Here is a 23,421-nt window from a genome sequence, read left to right on the forward strand (position 1 = left end):
CGAGCCACTATCCTAGTTAATTAACATATGTATGGAATTAATTTGTGATTTATGAATGAATCTAACTTGAGTACTCTCAATAAGTGCAAGTTAATTATTAATTAAAAAAATCCTAGTATAAATTACATCTTATTTAGTATGCGAAAATAAAAAGCCCTAGCACAAGCAATTATATTATTTTATGTACTGATCTAATTATCATGGTTATTGTTGATTTGTCTTTTATGTTTTTTTTTACCTTTTTTATATATTTAGTAAATGAAATATTGGGTGAAAACATCAAATTACGACTATACCCTTGTTATTGTTGATTTGTCTTTTTTTTTTTTTACTTTTTTATATATTTAGTAAAATGAAATATGGGGGTGAAAACATCAAACTACGAATATACCCTTGTTCTAACTTTGGCAACAAGCCAAGGTTTAAATATAAAAAAGCTATAAACAACACAAAGTAACACACACACACTCTCCTACACACATCAAACCCTAACAATGTCTGAATTAGTTGGAAACGCCATAGGATCCTTTGTCGGCAAGGCCGTTAGCAAGTATGTCCAAAATGCATTGTCACCTTTTGCACTAAAATGAAAGCCGTTTCGAAGGTTTTTACTGAAAAAAGAAGCAGTAAAACCTGCTTATGAGTCCTTTAAAGCAAAGGTTGAACGTGTTGTTGATGAGAAGTTGGAAACCCTTGGAACCGAGGCCGCTCGCAGGCTTGGTTGTCTCATAGAGGATTCTGGTCGATATTCCGAGAAGCTGTTGGTTCGCAACGTGCAGTATGTGGCAACGGACGTTGCTCCGGTGGTGGTTGTCGGAGCTCCGGTCATGCTGATCTGACTTCTATAGTTCAATAATTTATGAGTCTCCCGATCTCATTCATCGTCCATCAGCACCGGCGTCCGGTGGTTAGACGCGTTCACCGGACATCACGACGGTTCAGATGTCAGATGTACTGAGTTGAGACGAAATCTGACTTCTATAGTTCAATAATTTCTATACTTCTAGATTGCTTCAATTTATTCCTTATTTTTTTGATTTTTTTTTTAAATTCGGATATCCGTTTCACTATCCGAACGGATATTTTCGGATATCCAAAATTTTGGATACGGATTTGGATAGTGAAATCCACTATCCGAAACTCAGGATATCCGACTTTGAACACCCCTAGTGCCAATGGGTCGTCAGAGCTCGGTCCGTTCAACACGCGTTTGGTTTATTTTAATAGCAAGTATTTATATATAACTAAATTGGTTTTACCTTATCCGTGGGGTTGAGCAAATTTATGACAAGCCTTGACCAGATCTGACTTTTGTTGACTTGTGTCCACACACACCAATTCTCATCCAAACAGCAGCTAACGTTTACGACTGTCACCACCACGTCGGCCACGGAGAAACCCTAGCCGCCGTTGCAGCTAGGTTTCACTGCAAACTCGTCTTTTTGCTCGCTTGTTGCTGTTCGCAAGATAATGTTGCAGCCGGCCAAGAGATCCTAATTACCCGTCATTGCAGCCATATACCACCAGGAGGTGGTGGCGGCCGGATTCTTTGGCTGCCACTCTCACAATGTGGATTCAAGGAGAAATATATATATGCTTATATCAGACCGACCCAACTCGAAAAGCAAGTACCACTGCTTGTTGTTCCGCCGCTGATTGGAGTCAGATAAACCACCGAGTGTTCTTATGAGACAAGATAAACAGAATGTTGTTTGTATCCTGAAAAGACTTTTGTATTTTTAATGTTTGGGAGAGAGATGATTGAAAAGATAAATGGGAATAAAGCTGGTAAGTGTACCAACTAGTAAAGTAGATGTTGACTTATCATGATTATCGTTACTTTTCTCAAATTCATTTAACAAGGGGATTTTTTAGGGACACCGCCCAATTGCTAAAACACCGGCCTATACGTCGCGTATATGCCGGTGTTCCTAGAAAATCCAATCAATTTTGTCTTATTATGTTTTTTTTTATTTTTTTTATTTGTTATTTTGTTGTTATTATTATTATTATTATATATTAATTATTTATTTATTATTTAATATCCTTTCGGTGAAAAACAGTTAACAAATATATATACCAAAAATCATTGTTAAATCTGTACAAATAAAAGAAAATACGACAACTAAAATATAAAATCTACGTGAAGTCCCCCATGTCGTCGTCGTGGCCCACGAGTCCCCCGAACGCGTCGCCAACGTCGGTGTCGTCCTCTCCCCTGCGCCTTGGCCCCGAACAGTCCGGGGCATCCACGTGGTCGCCCCGTCCGCGTCTCACGCCAGACGTGCTCGCCTCGTGGTCAAAACTGGGGGGTGGTGGTGGTGGCGGGGGCATGGTGTACTGCTGTCCAGACAGCTCCGCTACCCGACTGGCAACAAGCCAGTCGATCTGGCGCAAAATCAGGCTCATCCGCCAGTCCATCTGGCGCGACATCCGCCTCATCTCCAACTCTAGGGCCTCCAACCTAGCGTCGGTGGCGGGACAGCAGTACACCAATCTTGCCTTGTTGCCAAAGTTAAAGGGCAACATTGTACTTTCATTTTTTCAATGTTAAAATAAAAGGTAAAATAACAAAATACAAATCAAAGACATCTTTCTTTTCTTTCTTTTTCTCTAAAACAAACAAATCAAATATATTTATTAACATGTAGTAAGTTAATAATTAAGTAGGTTACACACAGATGAAAATATAGAAATCGTCTAACAAACACATATAATTTTAAATGACAAGATAATTTGTATTATATATTTTTTGGGATGACAACATAATATTTATCACATACGTAACTTAAATACACAAATAAATATAATGTAAAATCATATAAACATGAAAAAAAAAATCTAAAAAAACATATATATTTCACAAATAAATGTTGTAATAAATACTACAAACACATAATATAGAACTTAATGACTTAACATAAGAAATTATATTGTCAAAAAGATAACTAAAACTTATTATGTTGGTCGACTTACGAAACATCATGCCGAAAAATACGTACACGCTATATAAAAATTATAATGTAATTGGATTTAGGCGAATTGACTAAGTATTTATAATGAACCCAAAAAATGTTATCAATTGTACTGAGTAAAGTAAAATAATGCGGTGTTAATATCTGTAGAAATTAATATATTTTTAAAAATTCATAACTTCAATAGGAATATCTAAACAATATACTTTAAAATTTTAATAGTTAGTATTCATTACATCACTTAAAATAAACATGATAATTTAATTGGATTTATGTTGGTGACATTATTACATCTTGTGTTACACTTTTATTTATGGGACAATTTCATAGAATAGCAATAAGTTTCAAAAGTGTTCCAATTAAGTTACTCAACTTTAAAAAGTGTTCCAATTAAGTCACTCAACTTTCATATTTTATTAAATTAAAGGTTTTAACATGTTTTTTAGTCCTTTTCTTTTTTGTTTCACATAATAAAGCTTTTTATCTTTTTTTTTTATGTTAATGATGAGTGGTGACATGGATTTTATTTTTTATTTTTAAATTTTAATATAATTAACACTTTTTTATATTTTTTAAATTTAAATACATATATTGCGAATTCCAACCCCCACATCTTATCCTCCATTTCTTTCTTGACGCACAAAAAAACCGGTGAGACTCGATTTGAAGATTTAGTGACCCAATTTAAGGAAAAATTACATGAGTGACTTAAATGGAAGACTTTTGGAACTTGGTTACTATTTTATGAGATATTCTCTATATTATTTATTACAAGCTAACAAAAACAATCAAAATTGAATTTCGTCATAAGTGTTAAAATGCATTTAAAATATGTTGTCAATCAACATCGAAAAGGATGGTTACAACATATCTCATTATGTTAGTTTACTTATTTTTGACAAATTATGTATGTTACATTTTGTATAATTGATAGTACATAAAAATCAATTGTTATTTGACAACACATACATACATACATACATATATATATATATATATATTAAAAACCATTATTTTCTACACTCACACATTTACTATTTATATCAATGTTCAAATCTTCCTACATAATGTACAACTAACAATTGCATAAGTATTATATATGCATTTAAAAGGTAAAGACTAAAGTTTTTTTTTCTTATAATCTTATAACCAGTTTTATTACAAACTTTAGTTTATTAGACTTTTGGCATAAAGGTTTTTACACTTATATTTTCTTGGCCCCTCAACTTAGTTTCATATATTTACTTTTTGGCTATCAACTTTGTTGATGAAACTTTTGCCACAAAACATTTACCATAACAATCAAACCAATATCAACTGACTTCTCGTCGCGTGCCCGTCACAAAACGTGATAGCCTTCGAACATGTAATGCATTTAACCCGCTCCGTCACAGCGCCCAGAAATACTTGTTCACGTTTATAGTATATTGTATCCTTTGATGTAAGCTTTAACTTGAAGCTAATAACATAAAAAACATGAATTTAAATATATGTTACTGTATTAAAGCGTTATAAATAATTTGTTACCATTCAAAATGCTACTCGGTGGTTCTCTTGGTGTTGACATTGCACTTTTATATAAAAAAATATTATTATATAACATTTGAAGGGTAAATAAAGAATATTAAAATGACTAACAGTTTGATTTACTCCTTTTATTGGAAGAGGTTAATTGAACAAACCTCTTTGATTTTAAAGACATTTGTAATATAATATAACAAAGTTATTATATGAAAATGAGTAACGCTATAAATGTTGATAAAAAAAACGTATATAGCGTGCTATTTAATTTTGCTGTTTAAAAGATTAGGTTTTGCAATTTAAAAAGAGGTAGCAACGCAGTTTGTTGGCCGCTTGCCTGATGTAATAAAAAAAACTTTTAATTTATGAAGGATTTAATACACAAAACGTAACAATTAGAAAAACGGGACAATAGAGAGTATTAAGTTAAGTCACAATTGTGACTTTTTTATTAGATGTTCATAATATAATTGTAAAAACATGGAAGTTATAAACATTATCCGGAAAACGTAAATAACATACCTTAATCTAATTGACATTCAATAACGGTTAACTTCAAAATGACATAGAGTATTATAAAATCGTTACTGTAAAAGTGTCTAACCCACCAACATTGCGTGTTGAATGTATATGACCAAAATGTGTAGAGTTAAATAGTATTCAACTTTACATGTGTAAATTAGGAGTTACTATTTTATTTAATATCATAATCATTAGCATTAATATATGAATTGAATTGTTACTTTTGAATAATATTATTTATTTTTGAATTATTTAATTATCAAGAAAATTTAAGAAGCCTTGGTATATATGGAAACTATAGTAATGAACCAATAGGAATGAGCCAAAATGAATTTTTTTAATAGAATATATAGATATAAATTAACCCAATTATCCAACAATTATCCAACAAATTAACTTGGTATGGTTTTATCACCATTATCAATAGCGTCATCATACGTTTATACTTATATAATCGATGTTAGTTTTTTTTTAGTTTCATCCATGTTTATGTTGCGTTATTTTTCATACCAATGTATAGTTTTCATTACACTACGTATGTGTGATGCTTGTATACTAAACATATTTGTAAATTGAATTGGTGGTCAACGTATTATACAATATATTACGAGAGGACCGACAAACTATTAGAAATGACGGCCGGGATACAAATTGTTATCGTCGCCGTATCGAGCAGGTACCTAGAAGTTAACATGGGTGTTCAAAGTCGGATATCCAGACTTTCGGATAGTGAATCGAATATGCGAAAATCTGAAAAAAAAACAATAAATATTAAAAAGTTAAGGAACTACTTTTAAAAATATTTCGGATATCCGAAAAATTACACGAAATATCCGAAAATTATTCGAAATTTCAAAGTATTATCCGAATTTTATTAACAATATTTATTATTTAATAATTAAATAATATTTCGGATAGTTTGGATATCCGAATTATCCGAAAATTTTCAAAATCACTATCCGTTTTCTAAAATTCGGATAGATTCGGATATCCGAATTTTCTGATAATTCGGATTCAAATTCAGATTCAGATTCAGATTTTTATGAAAACCTCTATTAGTTAATAATAAACTGAGTTAAGCCGAAGCTTGAATAGAAAAACAGACGAGCTGAACTCAAGCTCAAATCGCTCGTAAGTCAAAACAAGCCGAACTCCCGGTCGAAGTTTTTTTTTTCTTTTATACGACGACGTATCACACTCTCGAGCTCCCTTCCGTGGTCGTTGTTTTACGCATCGATTGAAAATTAGGGCTCAGATTTACGCTCTGATCGAACACGAACACGAACACGAACGCGAACGCGAAGAAGAAGATGGTGAACATGACGACGTTTTTTGGTATGTCACTTGGCGCATTTGTGTTCTGGCAGTCAATGGACAAAGTTCACGTCTGGATCGCTCTTCACCAGGACGAAAAGGTCTAATAATATCTCATTATTCATATACCTATCAATTTATAGACATATATAACTATCTGATTGTGTTGTTCAATTTCGATTTGCATAATTCGTTAACTTAGGTTCCGATTTCAACACTCACTACAACAAATTCACGTATTTCGATGCAAACGCGTTGAGACGCGATTGCAAGTTACTCGAGATCGGATCGATAAGAAGCTCGAAATGAGCCGAGCTCGAGCCTAGTGTATATTTTTAGTTATGCCTATGTATTAGTTTTATACTGTGTAGTCGAGCTCGAGCTGAGATTTGGCTCATTTAAGGAACTACACGAGCTCAGTTTACATATTTCGATGCGAACAAGTTGAGACGCGATTGCTAGTTACTCGAGATTGGATCGATAAGAAGCTCGAAATGAGCCGAGCTCGAGCCTAGTGTATATTTAAGTTATACCTATGTGTTCATTTTATACTGTGAGTCAAGCTTGAGCCGAGATTTGGCTCTTTAAGGCACTACACGAGCTCGAGCCGAGATTTGGCTCGTTTAAGGTACTACGCGAGCTCAAGCAGAGCTTAGGCTCGTTTAAGGTTTTTCTCGAAATATATAAAATTAATTAAAAAAGTATATAAATTAATTGATAAATAATGAACGAGTCTAGCCTGAGATTGAAAAAGTACTCATGAGCTGAGCTCGACTAGGTAATGTAAAACTAATGCACATATATAACTATGTGATTGTGCTGCTTGATTTTGATTTGCATTATTTGTTAACTTAGGGTTCCGATTATATAACTATTTGATTCTGTGTTGTTCAATTTCGATTTGCATAATTTGTTAACATAGGGTGCCTTATACTCGTCGAGCCTTAACGAGCCTCGTGTATATTTAAGTTTTATATATTTTAGACTTCTATGTATTCATTTTATACTACATACTCGAGCTTGAGCTTTGGCCTGTTTAAGGTACTACACAAGCTCAGGCCGATCTTAGGCTTGTTTAAGGTTTTTCTTAAAATATGTAAAACGTATATAAGTTAACTAATGAATAATGAGCGAGCCGAGCCCGTAACTCCCGAGCCGATCTTGAGCTCTGTTAAGTCAAAACGAGCCGAGCTCGGCTCGGCTCGTTTACACCCCTATTTTGGACTTCTATGTATCTATTTCACACTACACAGCTGAGCTTGAGCCGAGCTTTGGCTAGTTTAAGTACTACACGATATCGGGCCGGGCTTAGGCTTGTTTAAGGTTTTTGTTTTCAAAATGTATATAAATAATTTAAAAATTATTTAAGTTAATTTTTAAATAATACATGAGTGGAGCCTGAGCTTGAAAAAAACAACTCATGAGCTGAGCCCGGGCCGTAGAAAAAGATCTCGAAACAAGCTTTGCTTAAGCTTTCGTACATCAATTGTTAAAACGAGTCGAGCTTGAGCCTAGTTGAGTTCGGTCTTGGCTCATTTACTACCCCTAGTAATTCTAATGAGACGAGTAGTTTATTCTATTATTAATGAAAATTTTGGATTAAGGATTGAAATTGGTGTAACTCCATGGATTGGAGATAAATCAGTTCAAATTGTATGCTAGCTTGTATCCTGTTTCAACTCTGAGACCTTAAATTGGGTGCAAACAGTATGTTAATGAATTTAGTTATACTGAATAGTTTCAGATAAGTTGTTGTTAGTTATTGTTTTCTAGGGTCTAGGGGTTTAACCAAACATATTACAGATTTTGTTCTTTGCTGCTAAGATATTTGAACTTAAGCATTGCAAGGTTATTATGATACGTCTTTTTATTAGATCACATCTTGATTGGTAGCCTACGGTTTTGGGGCATTCGGGATTTCTTGTTGAAACTGTTTATATGATTATTTGCAAGTGGAATAAGTTATCTTGAATTCAAGTGGTTTGAACTAGTTTGTTGTGGTTTCCAAACTGCTTATGTTAAAAGGCAATAAGCTGATAGCATACGTGGTTTTTTTAAGTAATCCCAAATATCTGCTAAGTATGTGAAACGCAAAATATGTATCGCTAATCAATGCTACAATATTGGTTACAATGATGGTTAGGTCACTTTATCACTTCCGAGTTAGAAATGTGCGTAGACATGATACAAATTGTTATCGGTATCTTTTCACATTTTTAGTTTTATATTATAACTATTGCTAGCACCACAAATACTGCTTTTCTGAAGTTGTCCTATAATTAAGTTGGAAAAAATTGGGGCTTTCCCTGCCGAAAACAGTTTTTAGTTACAAGGTCAAAGAGGCCTGTTTTTCAACTTCAAGATTGTGAGTTCTTTGAGCTTAATTAATAGGGAAAATGTTACTGAATGTTAATCAAGTACCATCATCGTTCCATGTAGGTCACTTAAACATTTTGTTAAGAGATTTAACCAGTCATGTTTCAATATATGTTCCTATGTAAATTGGCTACTATTTTCATGACATTTGTGCATTTAAATACCTACAATAAGTTTGAGGGAAGATACTATAAACGGAAAGGTTAGGATCTAACTATGTGTGAATCAAATAGGGCCGATGACATACCTGTGCATTGCATTTGTTTGACGAAATTGCAAATGCTTCCAAAAGGTTATAGAGTATTGATGCTTCTAGACTGTGATGGGACAATCTTCTTAAACGTGAACTACCCTGATCATGCGTACATGTTTGGTACGGTAATGATTTGACTCCAATCAAGATTTGCACGCAAAAACGATCGAATCTTGTTGTTCTTTCATATATAAATGCAAGCAACGCTCAGAATCTCCGTTGCATGCTTTCCGATAGCTGTTGCTTCTCTAATACGCATAGATAAAGTATATAACTTTTAGTTTGACAAAGTTATACACTTTATTTACACATCTTTCAGTAACAATTGATGTTGGTAAGCATGTGACGAACTTTTTGACTGTTGATCGCGTCTGTACATGAGATTAGATCGATTTTTGCATGTGATTCTTGATTGGACTCGGATCAATACCGCATCAGACATATACGCAGGATCAGGTCATTGACGATTAATGAGAGTGTCAAAAACATCACTGCTCGTTTCTCTTTAAAAGTGTTTTAATTTCATCGTACAAATGCAATGCGCAAGTATGTTGTTCGTCTTGTTTCATTCACACATGGTAAGATCCTAATGGACGGTAAGGATCGTGAGACGTTTGTTTAACTTAAAAGTTCATATGTATTCGCGTGGCAATTTTGAGCCTTTATATAAATGGTCAGTTTTGGTCTTCTTTTTTTATCTTTATTAATTCAAAACCAAGTACAGTAATTAAAAAAGGATCAATTTAACTGAAAACGGGTCAAAGGTGAGCCTGTTTCAATGGGTACCAGTTAACTGTCTATCCCAACCCTGGTAACTAACCCTCCTGACCTATGTATTACCTTCATGGAATTTGAGTGATTATATGATACAAGTGAGAACTGAACAACAGCATATAGTAAATTGTTTGTATACATCTTCAGAAAGAAAGAATGGAAAAGGAAGCAGAGATCAGGAGAGTGAGAGAACAGTTGCTACAAGAAAACAAAGAGAGAGGCCCGCTTGCTTGATTTACATAATCGCTCAATTTAACGGGTCATTATCGTTTATGATTTCCCTTCAAAATGTTGTTTGATTCGCTTGAGGATCAGGACATAACTTTTGTATTAAGAAGATACTCATGTTTGTTTGTTGTTGAATAAGTTTTATCTTCTCTATAATAGCTACTTTGTGCTGGTAATTTACTTTATTGCACAAGGATGAATTTCTGCACCTATTAATTTTTAGGGGTGTGAATGTGTTTAGTTTTGAGCTCGGTTCAATCCGAACTTTTAACAAGCCGACTGAAAGTGGCTCACGAGCGATTCGACTTGCTTACAACTCTACTGTTAGGGATATTATTGTAGAGGCTAATCCGCTATCCAGCTCTTTGCAAGTGGCTCACGGTGGCCGGTTGAACGTGTTTGCAAGTGTATCTACCTCTTTGCATTGAATGCTCCTAAACTTGTGGGTTTAATCAAGTACCGAATTCAAATATTCAGTACATATTGATATTGTCATATTGTTATCAATGTAATGGGCTTTGCCTAAAGATATGGCCCATTCAATGATGCTATGCGAGGTAGAGGTGAAAAAAAACCTGGATTCGGGACCGAACCCGAATAAAAAACTTGGGACCGGGTTTTTAATACTTGAACCTGTACCCGACACTACTTGTAGGGTAGATAGGGTGTGCATTTCAGTATCAAAACCTGTACCCGGAACCGGACCCGATTTATAGCAGGTAATACCTGAAAACCGGAACCGGTTTGATATATACCCTGAGCCAGGTATTTGAAAAAACCGATTTGTGCACCTCTAATGTGAGGTTCTTATCAACATGAGACTTTAATGGCCCAACAATTTCAGTTGGAACTTAGAAGAAACTCAAAACTGTGATTGAGTTTTAGTGTTTCTTTACTGACAGTGGTTAAATACTTTACAATCAGTATCCATAATAGGACGATTTTAAACATTTGTGAGGAGAGATGAAGTGGTGGTGATAGGGAGGACGGACGTTCTCGTTCAAGAACGCGGCAGGCGTGGTTAAATGCCTATACTCATGTACTAATTTTAGTTCGAAAATAATACATGAATATGCTTCGTTTATTATGGAAAGAGAAATAGGCATTTAATAATACACTATAATCTTAAATGTATAGAAAGAATTAAATGTTATAGAATGGTGGTGGCTATTCACGTCTTTTGGGAAGAAATGAATGTTAACCCATGGGTGTATTTCATACGTGTATCTTTATATTGACAAAAACTGTAACAGGTAATGCTCTATACATATACCTTAACAACATACAATGTCATATACTGACATATTGTAACATACAATCATACATTGTCCTATTTGGACGTATACCGTAACATACAATGCCTTGTAGGCGTTTTACCTTAGCATTCAGTGCGTATACTAACAAATCGTAGCCCCGTGTCTTGTATAACATCAAATCATAGGATGGTACCTCTTTCAATAACACCGTGACGGGTTGTTGACATCCAAAAGTATGCAGAATTAATTCTATACATGGGAGTTCTTCAAAATGAAATTCACAAGACATACATTTTGCATTTGTTCTTCAAAATAAACAACCAAATTAAAACTTATTTCTTCAAGCTATCTCTTAAATTATCTAACTTCAAGTTTCTAGAAAAGAAAGTTGATATTTTCGGTATTTCGATCTTCGAAAAATTACGAATAATGCAAAATGTAGTTTCCTAATTGTTCTTTTATGAGACGAAAAACAACTTTACAGATAGACGAATACAAAAGGTAGATATTGTAACTGGTTTCGCATAACATTTATTTATGATATTCTCTTGTATTATTATGAGACGTAGAGGCTAAAACATGAGTAAATGTACACGATAATGACTACGCATTAGCTGCCATAACACAATCCTCAAATAATCATATACTGAATTCAAATATTCATATGAAACTTATAATGGGCTCTCCATAAAGTTATGGCCCATGCAAAAGTCTCAACCTAAGAACTTGATGGCCCAACAAGGTAGACATTTTTCTTTTTAATTTATCTTTTAGTTATTTTTTCCCAATACACACACTTTTAACACATTATTATTAGCTTATTAACATTTTGTTATTGAAATTCTATTTTTCTATATTTGAAATTAGAATGACTTATACTAGAGAATATATTTAATTAAGTGTCTTCGAGTTTCAGTTCTTGAGGTAGTTTGTGCTCCCTTTCATATTTTAAAAACTAAAATCCAGATAGATTCTTAGATTCATATAACGAAGTTGAGTGTATGACGCTTTAGGTTGCTTTACGGGTACAATCTAATAAACGATTGATCGACAAAGAAGCTTTCAGTGTGAAGCCCATATCCATGCACAGTACAAAACAACACATCCACATAATAAATACACTTTAAATCAATCAGATTTTGTTTGCCGTCGTCATCTCCGCCGCCGGTGGTGATTCTGCCGTCTGATTGATATCTTTTACAAGCAAACTATCATTATTATTATTATAGTCAGAAGATATGGTGTGTGTCAAATCATGACACCCGACTTCTGGTGACGTGACGGTGGCAATGCTGGTGACGCTTACAACCGGCGTAGGCTCGGTCAGTGTCCTGCCGTCACGCGGGGGTGTGAATACTACCGGCATGTACTCCTCCGGCGACCCCGGAAACTTTGAGTTCTTGAAATGTTCTTTTAATGCCTCTAGACCCTGTATATATACACATACAAGTTTTAAAATACAAATAACTAGCATTTTGAGTCTGGTATTTTTAGACGGTTTGCTAAAACATCAAACTGGCGGTTTTTTCTAACATATAAGTTTAAACCCTAGATTTTTGAAATTTCACGACCTACATATTTTAAAAATTACTTTTAGCTTAGTAATTAGCATTAAAACGAGTAAGCTTTTAGATTATTTTGTGAAAATCGAGTGCATTTGTATTATTTATTGATTATGGATCACATTTCGTTATAGAATCATATACTTTTAGGTTATTTTATTTAATGCTGCATTTATATGAAATTACAAAGTAATTATTCAACCCAGTTAAACTTTCCGATACAACCCGATTTAACCAGTTATACCATTTTTTATCACAATCCGGTACGAGTTAAAAATCGGGTTTTAAAACATTGCAAATAGCACCAGTACACTAGTTGTAAATATTTACATACATATACTACCTGTATTCTAGTTGTAAATGTATTTCAAAATAACAATTATTTAATGTATGTAAATAACATTTACATACTATTTGTAAAAGATAAATTATAACTACAACTATAATTTCAAAATAACATTAATACAATGTAATGCTCTAATATTTGCATATAAATAATGTACCTGTACTCTAGCATAAGAAATTTGGCATATTTTCTTGGAATTAAAGACCTCCCAGTTTTGACGATCAAAAGCTTTGTATAACCTCCATGTCGCCTCCGGAGACGTCATGTTCACAAACCCATATCCGACATTGCATTTGTTCCTGTCGAAAACCGAATCTTAATGCTTTCTAAACAATATACTTTTGTTATTCAAAAAGGACTAGCGAGATTCTGTTACAGTTAACACTACTCATTTAAATGGAAAAAATATAACTTAACGATATTCCAACGTACACAAAATCGATCGGTAGATAAACAAAGTCGTAAGAAGACACCAGTTGATTTTCGCCCTCGTTGCATTGAATGCAATGGTGGTCCAACATGTTTAGCAACAGTTTTAGACTGCATAACAAAAAATAAAACACATGTCTGAGTGTAGCTGCCTCTGTATTATAATTGGATCTTTTTATTATAAACATGAAAGCCATTAATAAAGAATTTTACAAAAATAACCTGTACTTATTTGGAATGTTTTTGATCATCACAGTTGTTCTCAAATCTTCAAAACTGGAAACAACAGCATCAGTACCACCTTTAATCAAATACCTTGGATCCGCATTTCGATTGTATCGGGTACCCTTCCACGGCTTGCTACGGGCAGCATTCTCCGGTGACTTCGGGTGCTTGTTAACATTTTTCTTTAAATTAACATTACAAGGTGTTTTGTTTTGAACTTCATGGGATATAATATTGGAAATGTGTTTATTTTGCTTATTAATATTAAGTACATTCCCGTTAGGGCGAATGAACTCTACCACCACCGGCTTACCATTAATTTCTCGGCCATTGAGTGCGGCCACGGCCTTGGTTGCATCTCTGGTGTCGTAAAACTCGACAAACGTTTTATTTTTTTCCGATGGAATTTCACTAATTTCCTTCACATCTCCTGAAAAAAAAAATAACAACAATCATAATATACATAGAAATGAAATAATAGATTTTTATTAATGGAATTTCACTATAATAATAATAATATACATAGAAATGAAATAATAGATTTTTATTAATGGAATTTCACTATAATAATAATAACAACAACAATAATAATAATAATAATAATATACATAGAAATGAAATAATAGATTTTTATTAATGGAATTTCACTAATTTCTTTCACATCCCCTGAAAATAAAAATAACAATAATAATTTGTTTCCAAAGGAATTTTACTAATTTCCTCCACATCCCATAATAATAATAATAATAATAATAATAATAATAATAATAATAATAATAATAATACGTCGGTGGTTTTAATATATGATGATATTTAAAAGGACTAGTGTCGCAACTTCTTTCTCGTTAGCATTTGTAAATGCTACAATTTAATTAATAAATACATGATAATAAAAGCTTCAAAACATAATAATAATAATAATAATAATAATAATAATAATAATTCTTGAACCTTAAAGAGTATAAAATTTATGACACAAAACAACAAAAGTATCATCATCCTCAGATATGTGTTCAGATACATTCGAAAGCGACATGTCTAAATATGTTATCAGTTTATTACAATTTAAATATTAATTTATTAAAAAATAAAAATAAAGTTGAAATAGAATTACCAAAAGATTTAAAAATGTCAACGGCAGCCGTAGATACGTCGGAATCCAAAGTAATAACAACACCGCCTTGATTATACCGGTCCGGAAGCCCGGCCGCAACCGGGTACGCAAACTGTGCCCAAACCACTTGACCCGAAACCAGTCCACGCGCCTGCAGTGCAGGCGGTGGACCGGAAAAGGACCAGACCATGTGTCCATCAAAATACTGCCTAACACGGCATTGTTGTTGCATGTACTGTTGTCGAATATTATTCAACGCTTCACATGCGTGTCTGATATCATAAAAATGAACAGTTACCGTCCCGTCTCTGAGTCTGTCCGTCTGTACGGCGCGGACATCACCAAACAGTTCTAGGTCCCGCCGTATAGTGGATTCACTCACGTGCGTTGGAACCGAGGTTAAAACTAGCGCACGTGTGGGTTTTGGTGGGATTATTATTGGAAATGTGTAGTACATAATATTATTATTATTATTATTATTATTATTATTATTATTATTATTATTATTATAAGTTGGTATGAATTCTTGGGCGGTTGGGTTTAGTGGCGGAAGCCGCTGAACTCCGGCTTTGGCCATGGCGGTTGGTGGTGGGAGCTGGTTTTCCGGCTGAGGAAAGTGAAGAGTGTGGGTTGGTTGAGTTGGTGTATATATGAATGTATGTGTGTATTTATATATGTGTGATATGTCTCTTGGAAGGAACAAAAGGAGGTTGAGTTTGAGTAGTTGTTTAATGGTTGATGTTGGTATTAATTATTAATGGTTCATATCTTTAGCACTATGTTTTTTACCATATATCAAAAGATTGATATAATGTATAAGTCATGGTTCATTGTTTTTCATTTACTTATCATTAAACTTTGGAGTTGTGTAGGTTTTCTAGAAGATTGTTTATTTTTGAATAAGTAAAGATGTTTCAAAAATGATTCGGAAAAGATTATGTTTTACACGGATGACAAACAGATATTTCAATAAATCTGTTAAATTTGAATCGAGAAGTGTAGAGTGAGAGTCCGACGATCCATAATTATGGCATGATGCTTATCGAACTCATTAGGCATTGATTGCTATTGTCATGTTAGGTTACTCACTAGTGTTATTACGGGCAAGTAATCCTGATGTGCTTTGAGGTCATTCTAATACCTGGTATTTAATAAAAGACTGTCATAGCAAAAGAAAAAGTAAAATCCTAATATCATCTTTCTTTACTTAACATTGAATCATTAACCTAACACATTCATAATACTAATATACTCCCATTCTATGTAGAAAGTAGTAATAGGAAAAAACATTGAGTATGTGTTAACATCGTCAAGGTAAAAAGAAAAAACATATATATTGAAAATAGAGGAAGCAACCATTCGTGAGTTCAATTGTTCCCCTATAAAATGACACATTATATTGGGTCCCACTTCATCTCTACATGACCCACCTCGAAAATATGCATGAGATTAAAGTCACTTTGGAGTACTTTTGATGCCCTACATTAAAGGGGTATATAAGAGCATTCTCATCCCATCCATTATCCCCATCCCTATAATTTAGCTAAAAACTCATATTCTTTAAACTTATTTCTCACTTTTAAAAAACCTTCCACATCTAATCCCCCATTTCCTATCTCTATATTATTTTTTTATTATTTGTTTCTTCTTTTTTCATTCACAACCTTAACCACTATCTATTTTGTCTTATTGTCTATTTTGTCAAACAATCAAACCCATGAAACCGATTTGCGCTACTCATAAAAAAAAAGATATTATACTTGCTATTAAAATTTCTATATAAATAGGAAAACGGATCATTGAAAGGCTAATCATTCAAAACCATGCAATTAAAGTAAAACTATATCACAGAACGCAAACAATTAGATCATAACAAAGCATTAATACTCAAAAACTTAAATTCGACAACATATTATAACTTCACCAAAAGAAAGACTGCCTTTTTAACTTACGGTTATCTAAATTCGTCAACATCGATTAACGCTTCACTTGATGACGCTTAAAAAAACCACCAAAAAATAGTTAGCATCAAGTAATTACTAAACATTCAAAAAATAGTCTTCGGTCTTCAAAGTTGATTATCTAAATCATGGTGATGCCTCATTATGATTTCCCTTTGAAGTCCCTCAAAATATAGTCGTTGAATTTTAGACATGACACTCACATCCATCATCATAATTCTTTGATCTGAATCCTTCTTTGCAAGCTCCGCTTTCTCAGCTTCAATCCTCAACTTTTCTTTCTTTAACTTCAACCTTTCATCTTCAAGATGTAACTTTTTTTGCTCATTTGCGTTGTCATGCTCCATCTTCTCAGCCTTAAGACGATAATACTCTTTCTCTTGAGCACTCGACTCCTCTAAAAGGGTATATTTCATCTTTCTAAGTTGGATTATTTCCTCCGATTGAATGCTTTGGGCCTTTCGTTTTGCTTTTTCAGCTTTCCTACCCATTGGTCGGTCCAACTCGATAACATTCTCTGTGGGGGATGAGGTTGTGGTCGGGGTCGGGGATGGTACCGTCGTCTTCTTTTTAATTGTGTCATCTTTTGTGGTATATGAAATCCACTTAGGTTGGTCCTTTAATAGGTGCCAACAATGCTCGAACGGATAGATTTTTTTACGTATTGATTGGTACATAATCTTTGCCCTGTCAAACTTTCATTTAAACCAATAAAATTCATGTCAGAAAAAACAAAATATAAATTAAAATACTCTCAACACAAGTAAGAACGAAATTTCTACCTTATCATGGTCAGTCAAGCCACTTTGATTTAACCGTTCAACTTGATCTAGGTACGAACAAAAGTAATTTGTGGCCTTTTGAATACATGACCATCGATGTGTTAAAGACTTCAATGACCGCTCGGTTGTGGTTTTTTTATATTGGTCAAAGTATTCCAAGACTTTTTCCCAAAATTGAGATTGCTTTTGATCAGTACCATGAATGGCATCAACGCTACAATTTAGCCATGCAGAGACAAGCAACTTGTCTTATTCAGAGACGAAGTTAGTACCCCTCACTGATTTCTTGACGTTGGTTGGATAAGTAAGAGGCAAGGGAGGAGAGTCATCTAGGGTCATATGAGAGTTTCCAGTAAGAAGGTTGGTGTAGTATTGGCTTTGTGAGTCCATATCTTGACTTTCCATATCTAAAAGATTCACACACAATATATATGAAATGAAAAGATAAGACTATATTGTTTAGCAGGCTACCTAATTGACATGTTTAAATTAGTTTATAGTTTATAACATGAACAGCAGACGACCGTTTTATCATTTTCATGTTACTCCAACAGGTGACATATAACTATATAAGTATAATAATGTAACACCCCGACCAAAGGCGGATTATACATCGGGGCGCCACATATTGTTTCATTACTCGTGACACTATTGGGTGTCAATATTTAATAAATACATTCATTCGCGCACGCGCAAGGTAAACAAGAGATATAAATAAACCAACATAAATCAATATATTATAAATCATAATATTCGAACAGCAATAACTTGTCTTGATACATTTTAATCTAGGTCCAAAAGTAAAAACGTCCTATGTGTCCACAAGCTCCAAAACAGCTACTGCAAACCTGAACATGTGTTAAAATAAACGTCAAACACTTGCGTGTTGGTGAGAAATCAAGTTTAATACAATACATAGATAACAATAAATCTGCGCGCAACATGTGTATGTCTGGTTTTCAACAAGGGTGTAATCTGATCGGGACCAACTCTAAGATTCATAAGACTGCCAGTGCTCACAATTGAGCTCACAAACAAGACTAACTGTGCATGTGTAAACAAAAGAGAAAATCATAAACGATAGTTCTCCCGTGTTCATCTAATGGTACCATGAGAACTGCGGAATAGACCGACAAGACGGTTAATGATCCACACATACAAATAAACAGCCAAGTCTACGTCCTCAACACATGGGATACTGCGCGACTAAAGTTCATAAACAAGTTTAAGACTCTAAGTTTGTATGAACACATGAACATCCCAAAACATTAAAAGCAAAAAGGGATTAGGTACGAGATTACTCACTTGATAAACGATGCGGTGTAAGATAAAGCAAGAACCAACTTTAAACAAGCACAAGTTAACCTATAAATAAGATTATTGTTTTAATGATTTGTTTTAAGTCTTGATTATAAGTTAGCATAATTAATAAGTAAATTATTATATATAATATATATATATTACCGGAAAAGCAGGGCAGAACAGGGAGGAAGACGGAGGCAGAGAGGAAGACGGCAGAGAGAGCAAGGAGCAAGAGAAAAGGAGAGATTAAGTGTTTTGTGTGTGTAGTGTTGAAATATTATTATTATTTATAGGAAAACCCTAGGAGACATAATCCCTAGAAAAGGGGAAAAGATCTTTAACAGGATCAAGCAAAAGATATCAAAAAGCATAAGGATCCAAAAGCAAAAGATATCAAAAGATATGGCAGCTGCAGGGGGCAAGATAAAGCTGTCAGGGAACAGTAAAAAGCATGGGCGGGTAGATAAAGGTACAGGTCAAGCATGGCAAAAGCAGATCTCAAAAGATAATGTCAGTCACTTTTTCTGCCAACCAATGGGGTTGGTGCGCATGCTGCGCCGAAAGTAACTTTTCAGACATAAAGCAGATTAGGTCAACAGCTCAAAAGATAAGACAACTAAAAAGCAAACGGCTAGATTAAACAGAAGAAAACTCAAAGGGTTTAGCGCGAGAAGGCTGACACGGAAGGTCAAGAGAGCGCGAGCGCGAAGGCAGACAGAACTAACCTTAAGGCGTCGCGGAAAGAACTACATTTCTAAGCGCGCCGCGGGAAGAATCACATTTCTTAGCGCGCCGCGGGAGGAACTAAAATTCCTAGCGCGCCGCGGGAAGAACTAAAATTCTTCGCGCGTCGAGGGATGAACTACGATTCTTAGCGCGCTGCGAGAAGAACTACAAATCCTTAGCGCGTCGCGGGAAGAACTACCGTCCTTCGCGCGCTGCGAGAAGAATTACAATTCTTAGCGCGCTGCGAGAAGAGTTCGTCTCGCGTATCGCTGAAACAGGTGGTCTTCACGCAGGATTCCTTGTAAGGGGTCTGGCGCGTGGAGCTGCGCAGACAACCTTAGGCGGGAAGGAACAAAGGACAAGCAAAGAGTTAGAAGAAAAAGAGGGAAACAAGGCTTAAGGGCGGGACGGCGACAAGAGGGAAAAGAAGGCGGAAAGAGAGAAGGAGAGGGACGGGACGGCGGAAGGAAAGAGAGAGAAAGAGGCGGGAAGGAAAAGTATATTATTATTATTAAAAGTAAAATATAAGTATAAATAAATATTAAATCATAAAAGAAAGAGATCGGGTAAGAGAAACGGGTACCTGGGTCGGGTCGGATCGGGGCAGATGTCACAGTCTCCCCTACTTTAAGAAATTTCGTCCCGAAATTTATCTCGAAGTAGGTTGCGCAGAGAACAGGTGCGGGTACTTGATCTTTATTTGATCTTCCCTTTCCCATGTAAACTCGGCTCCGCGCTTGGACTCCCAGCGAACTTTAACAATAGGGATATGACTGCGCTTGGTTTGCTTTACCTCGCGATCCATAATCTCAACAGGCTTCTCAACGAAATGCATAGTTTCATCAACTTGAACTTCATCAAGTGGAATGTGAAGGTTCTCGTCAGCTAAACACTTCTTGAGATTGGATACATGGAACGTTGGATGCACATTACTGAGCGCGGGCGGCAGGTCAAGTCTGTAGGCAACTTTTCCCACACGCGCGAGAATCTTGAATGGACCAACATAACGAGGAGCAAGCTTACCTTTCTTCCCAAAGCGAACAACACCCTTCCAGGGCGACACCTTGAGGAGAACAAGATCACCAACTTGAAATTCGAGAGGCTTTCGCCTGCGATCTGCGTAACTCTTCTGTCGGCTTCTGGCAGTCAGCAGATGATCACGGATCTTGGCGATTTTATCGGTTGTCTCTTGAACAAGTTCGGGTCCTATGATTTGAGCTTCTCCCACTTCGCTCCAACAAATCGGGGAGCGGCACTTACGACCGTAAAGTGCTTCAAATGGGGCCATACCAATACTGGAATGATAGCTGTTATTATAAGAGAACTCGATCAAAGGCAGGTGCGAATCCCAATTACCTCCAAAATCAAGAACACAAGATCGGAGCATATCCTCAAGAGTTTGAATAGTTCGCTCAGACTGACCGTCAGTCTGAGGATGATATGCCGTACTCATGTCCAAGCGAGTTCCTAGCGCAGATTGGAGAGATTTCCAAAAGCGAGATATAAAACGGCCATCGCGATCGGATATGATGCTCAAAGGAGTACCATGGCGGCAGACAATTTCCTTGACATAAAGCTGCGCGAGTTGCTCAACACGGTAGTTTTCACGAATGGGCAGGAAGTGAGTAGACTTAGTCAATCGATCCAATATTACCCAAATGCTATCATGTTTGCTTGTTGTCAAAGGTAACTTGGTAATAAAGTCCATCGCTACACATTCCCATTTCCACGTAGGAATTTCTGGTTGTTCGAGCAAACCAGATGGGCGTTGGTGTTCAGCTTTCACTTTAGAACAAGTCAGACATTTAGCTACGAACACAGCAATATCCTTTTTCATACCGGGCCACCAATAAGTAATGCGCAAATCCTTGTACATCTTATCAGCGCCGGGATGAATAGAATACCGAGATTTGTGTGCTTCACTCAGGATATCAGCGCGAAGATTCTCATCAAAGGGAATCCAGATGCGATTAAGATAACAGAGAATTCCACTCAGATTAGGGACAAAGTGCGCTTCCGCGCCACACGCTAACTCGGCGCGAAGGTTACCATTACTGATGGATGCGCGCTGCGCGTCACGAATGCGCGATTCAAGGTTGCTTTGGATCGGCGCGAAGTGAAGCTGGGTGCGCGGCAAGATACAGTTAAGTTGGCAGGGTTTTCGGCTGAGCGCATCGGCTACCACATTAGCCTTACCAGGATGATACCGGATCTCACAATCGTAATCGCTGATGAGTTCGTTCCATCGGCGTTGTCTCATGTTAAGTTCCTTCTGATCAAAGATATGCTGAAGGCTTTTATGGTCAGTGTAGAGGATACACTTAGTACCATAAAGGTAGTGTCTCCAGATCTTCAAGGCAAAAACAACTGCACCAAGTTCGAGGTCGTGAGTTGTATAATTCTTTTCATGAACCTTGAGTTGCCTTGATGCGTAAGCGATAACCTTGCCTCGTTGCATAAGAACACAACCGAGACCTTGGTTTGATGCATCGCAATACACGACAAAATCTTCATTACCCTCAGGTAGCGCAAGAACAGGAGCTTCACACAACAAACGCTTGAGCGTCAGAAAGGCTTCTTCTTGCTTCGAGCCCCAAATAAACGGTTTACCTTTGTGCGTCAGAGCTGTTAAAGGCAAAGCGATCTTTGAGAAGTTCGAAATAAAGCGCCGGTAATAACCAGCTAAGCCCAGAAAGGAACGGATCTCAGAAGGAGAGGATGGCGTAATCCAGTTCTTGATTGCTTCAATTTTGGATTGGTCGACATGGATACCCATCTTGTTTACAACATGACCAAGAAACTGTACTTCATCCGACCAAAATTCACACTTGGAAAGCTTAGCATAGAGTTGCTCGGTTCGAAGCTTTTGCAATACCAATCGGAGATGTTGCTCATGCTCGGCCTTGGTCTTAGAATAAATCAGAACGTCATCGATAAACACAATCACGAATTTATCCAAGAAAGGCCTACACACCCGATTCATTAGATCCATGAAAACGGCGGGTGCGTTGGTTAAACCGAAGGACATGACCAAGAATTCAAAATGGCCATAACGAGTTCGAAAAGCAGTCTTCGGAACATCTTCATCGCGGATGCGCAACTGGTGATAGCCAGAGCGGAGATCAATCTTGGAAAAACAAGAGGCACCTTGGAGTTGATCAAAGAGGTCGTCAATACGCGGTAAAGGATACCGGTTCTTAATGGTGAGTTTGTTCAACTCGCGGTAATCAATACACATGCGAAACGATCCATCTTTCTTTTTAACGAACAACACCGGAGCACCCCAGGGCGAAGAGCTAGGGCGAATGAATCCTTTAGCAGTCAACTCTTGAAGTTGGCTGGCCAATTCTTGCATCTCAGCGGGTGCAAGACGGTAAGGAGATTTAGCTACGGGGGAAGCACCAGGGACAAGATCAATACGGAACTCGACTTCACGAGCGGGAGGGATACCAGGAAGATCATCAGGAAAAACTTCAGGGAAATCACGCACAACAGGGATATCGCGAAGCTTCTTCTCTTCAGCAGGTTTAACCACATGGGCTAGAAATGCAATACACTTCTTCCGCATGAGTCTTTGGGCTTCGGCGCAAGACATAAGTTTAAGACCGCGGGAGGGTTTCTCGCCGTAAATATGAAGATCACCATTTTCTCGAGGTATGCGAATCATCTTCTTGGCGCAAATAACTTCGGCGCGACTATGCGTAAGCCAGTCCATACCAATAATAACATCAAAGCTTCCAAGAGGCATGGGGATG

At 36.1% G+C, this 23,421-nt stretch overlaps 2 protein-coding genes across 2 annotated transcripts; one reads left to right on the top strand and one right to left on the bottom strand.

Annotated features, from left to right (window-relative positions):
• Positions 1-6,317: 6,317 nt before the first annotated feature.
• On the top strand, positions 6,318-10,121 carry LOC143566104 (uncharacterized). The gene is made up of 2 exons (XM_077052888.1): positions 6,318-6,433; positions 9,883-10,121. Exons 1-2 carry the CDS (start codon positions 6,329-6,331, stop codon positions 9,967-9,969), a joined length of 192 nt encoding a protein of 63 aa, XP_076909003.1. The 5' UTR covers positions 6,318-6,328; the 3' UTR covers positions 9,970-10,121.
• Positions 10,122-12,351: 2,230 nt separating this feature from the next.
• LOC143566127 (protein terminal ear1 homolog) lies at positions 12,352-15,472 on the bottom strand. The gene is made up of 5 exons (XM_077052906.1): positions 14,896-15,472; positions 13,779-14,211; positions 13,560-13,667; positions 13,285-13,426; positions 12,352-12,648 (listed from the first exon to the last, which is right to left on the bottom strand). The coding sequence occupies exons 1-5, from the start codon at positions 15,470-15,472 to the stop codon at positions 12,352-12,354; spliced, it is 1,557 nt and encodes a 518-aa protein (XP_076909021.1).
• Positions 15,473-23,421: the final 7,949 nt, after the last annotated feature.

This window comes from Bidens hawaiensis, unplaced genomic scaffold, assembly GCF_021521415.1.
Source record: "Bidens hawaiensis isolate Kalapana, Puna unplaced genomic scaffold, B.hawaiensis_p1.1 tig00022693_1, whole genome shotgun sequence".
Lineage (NCBI taxonomy): Eukaryota > Viridiplantae > Streptophyta > Magnoliopsida > Asterales > Asteraceae > Bidens > Bidens hawaiensis.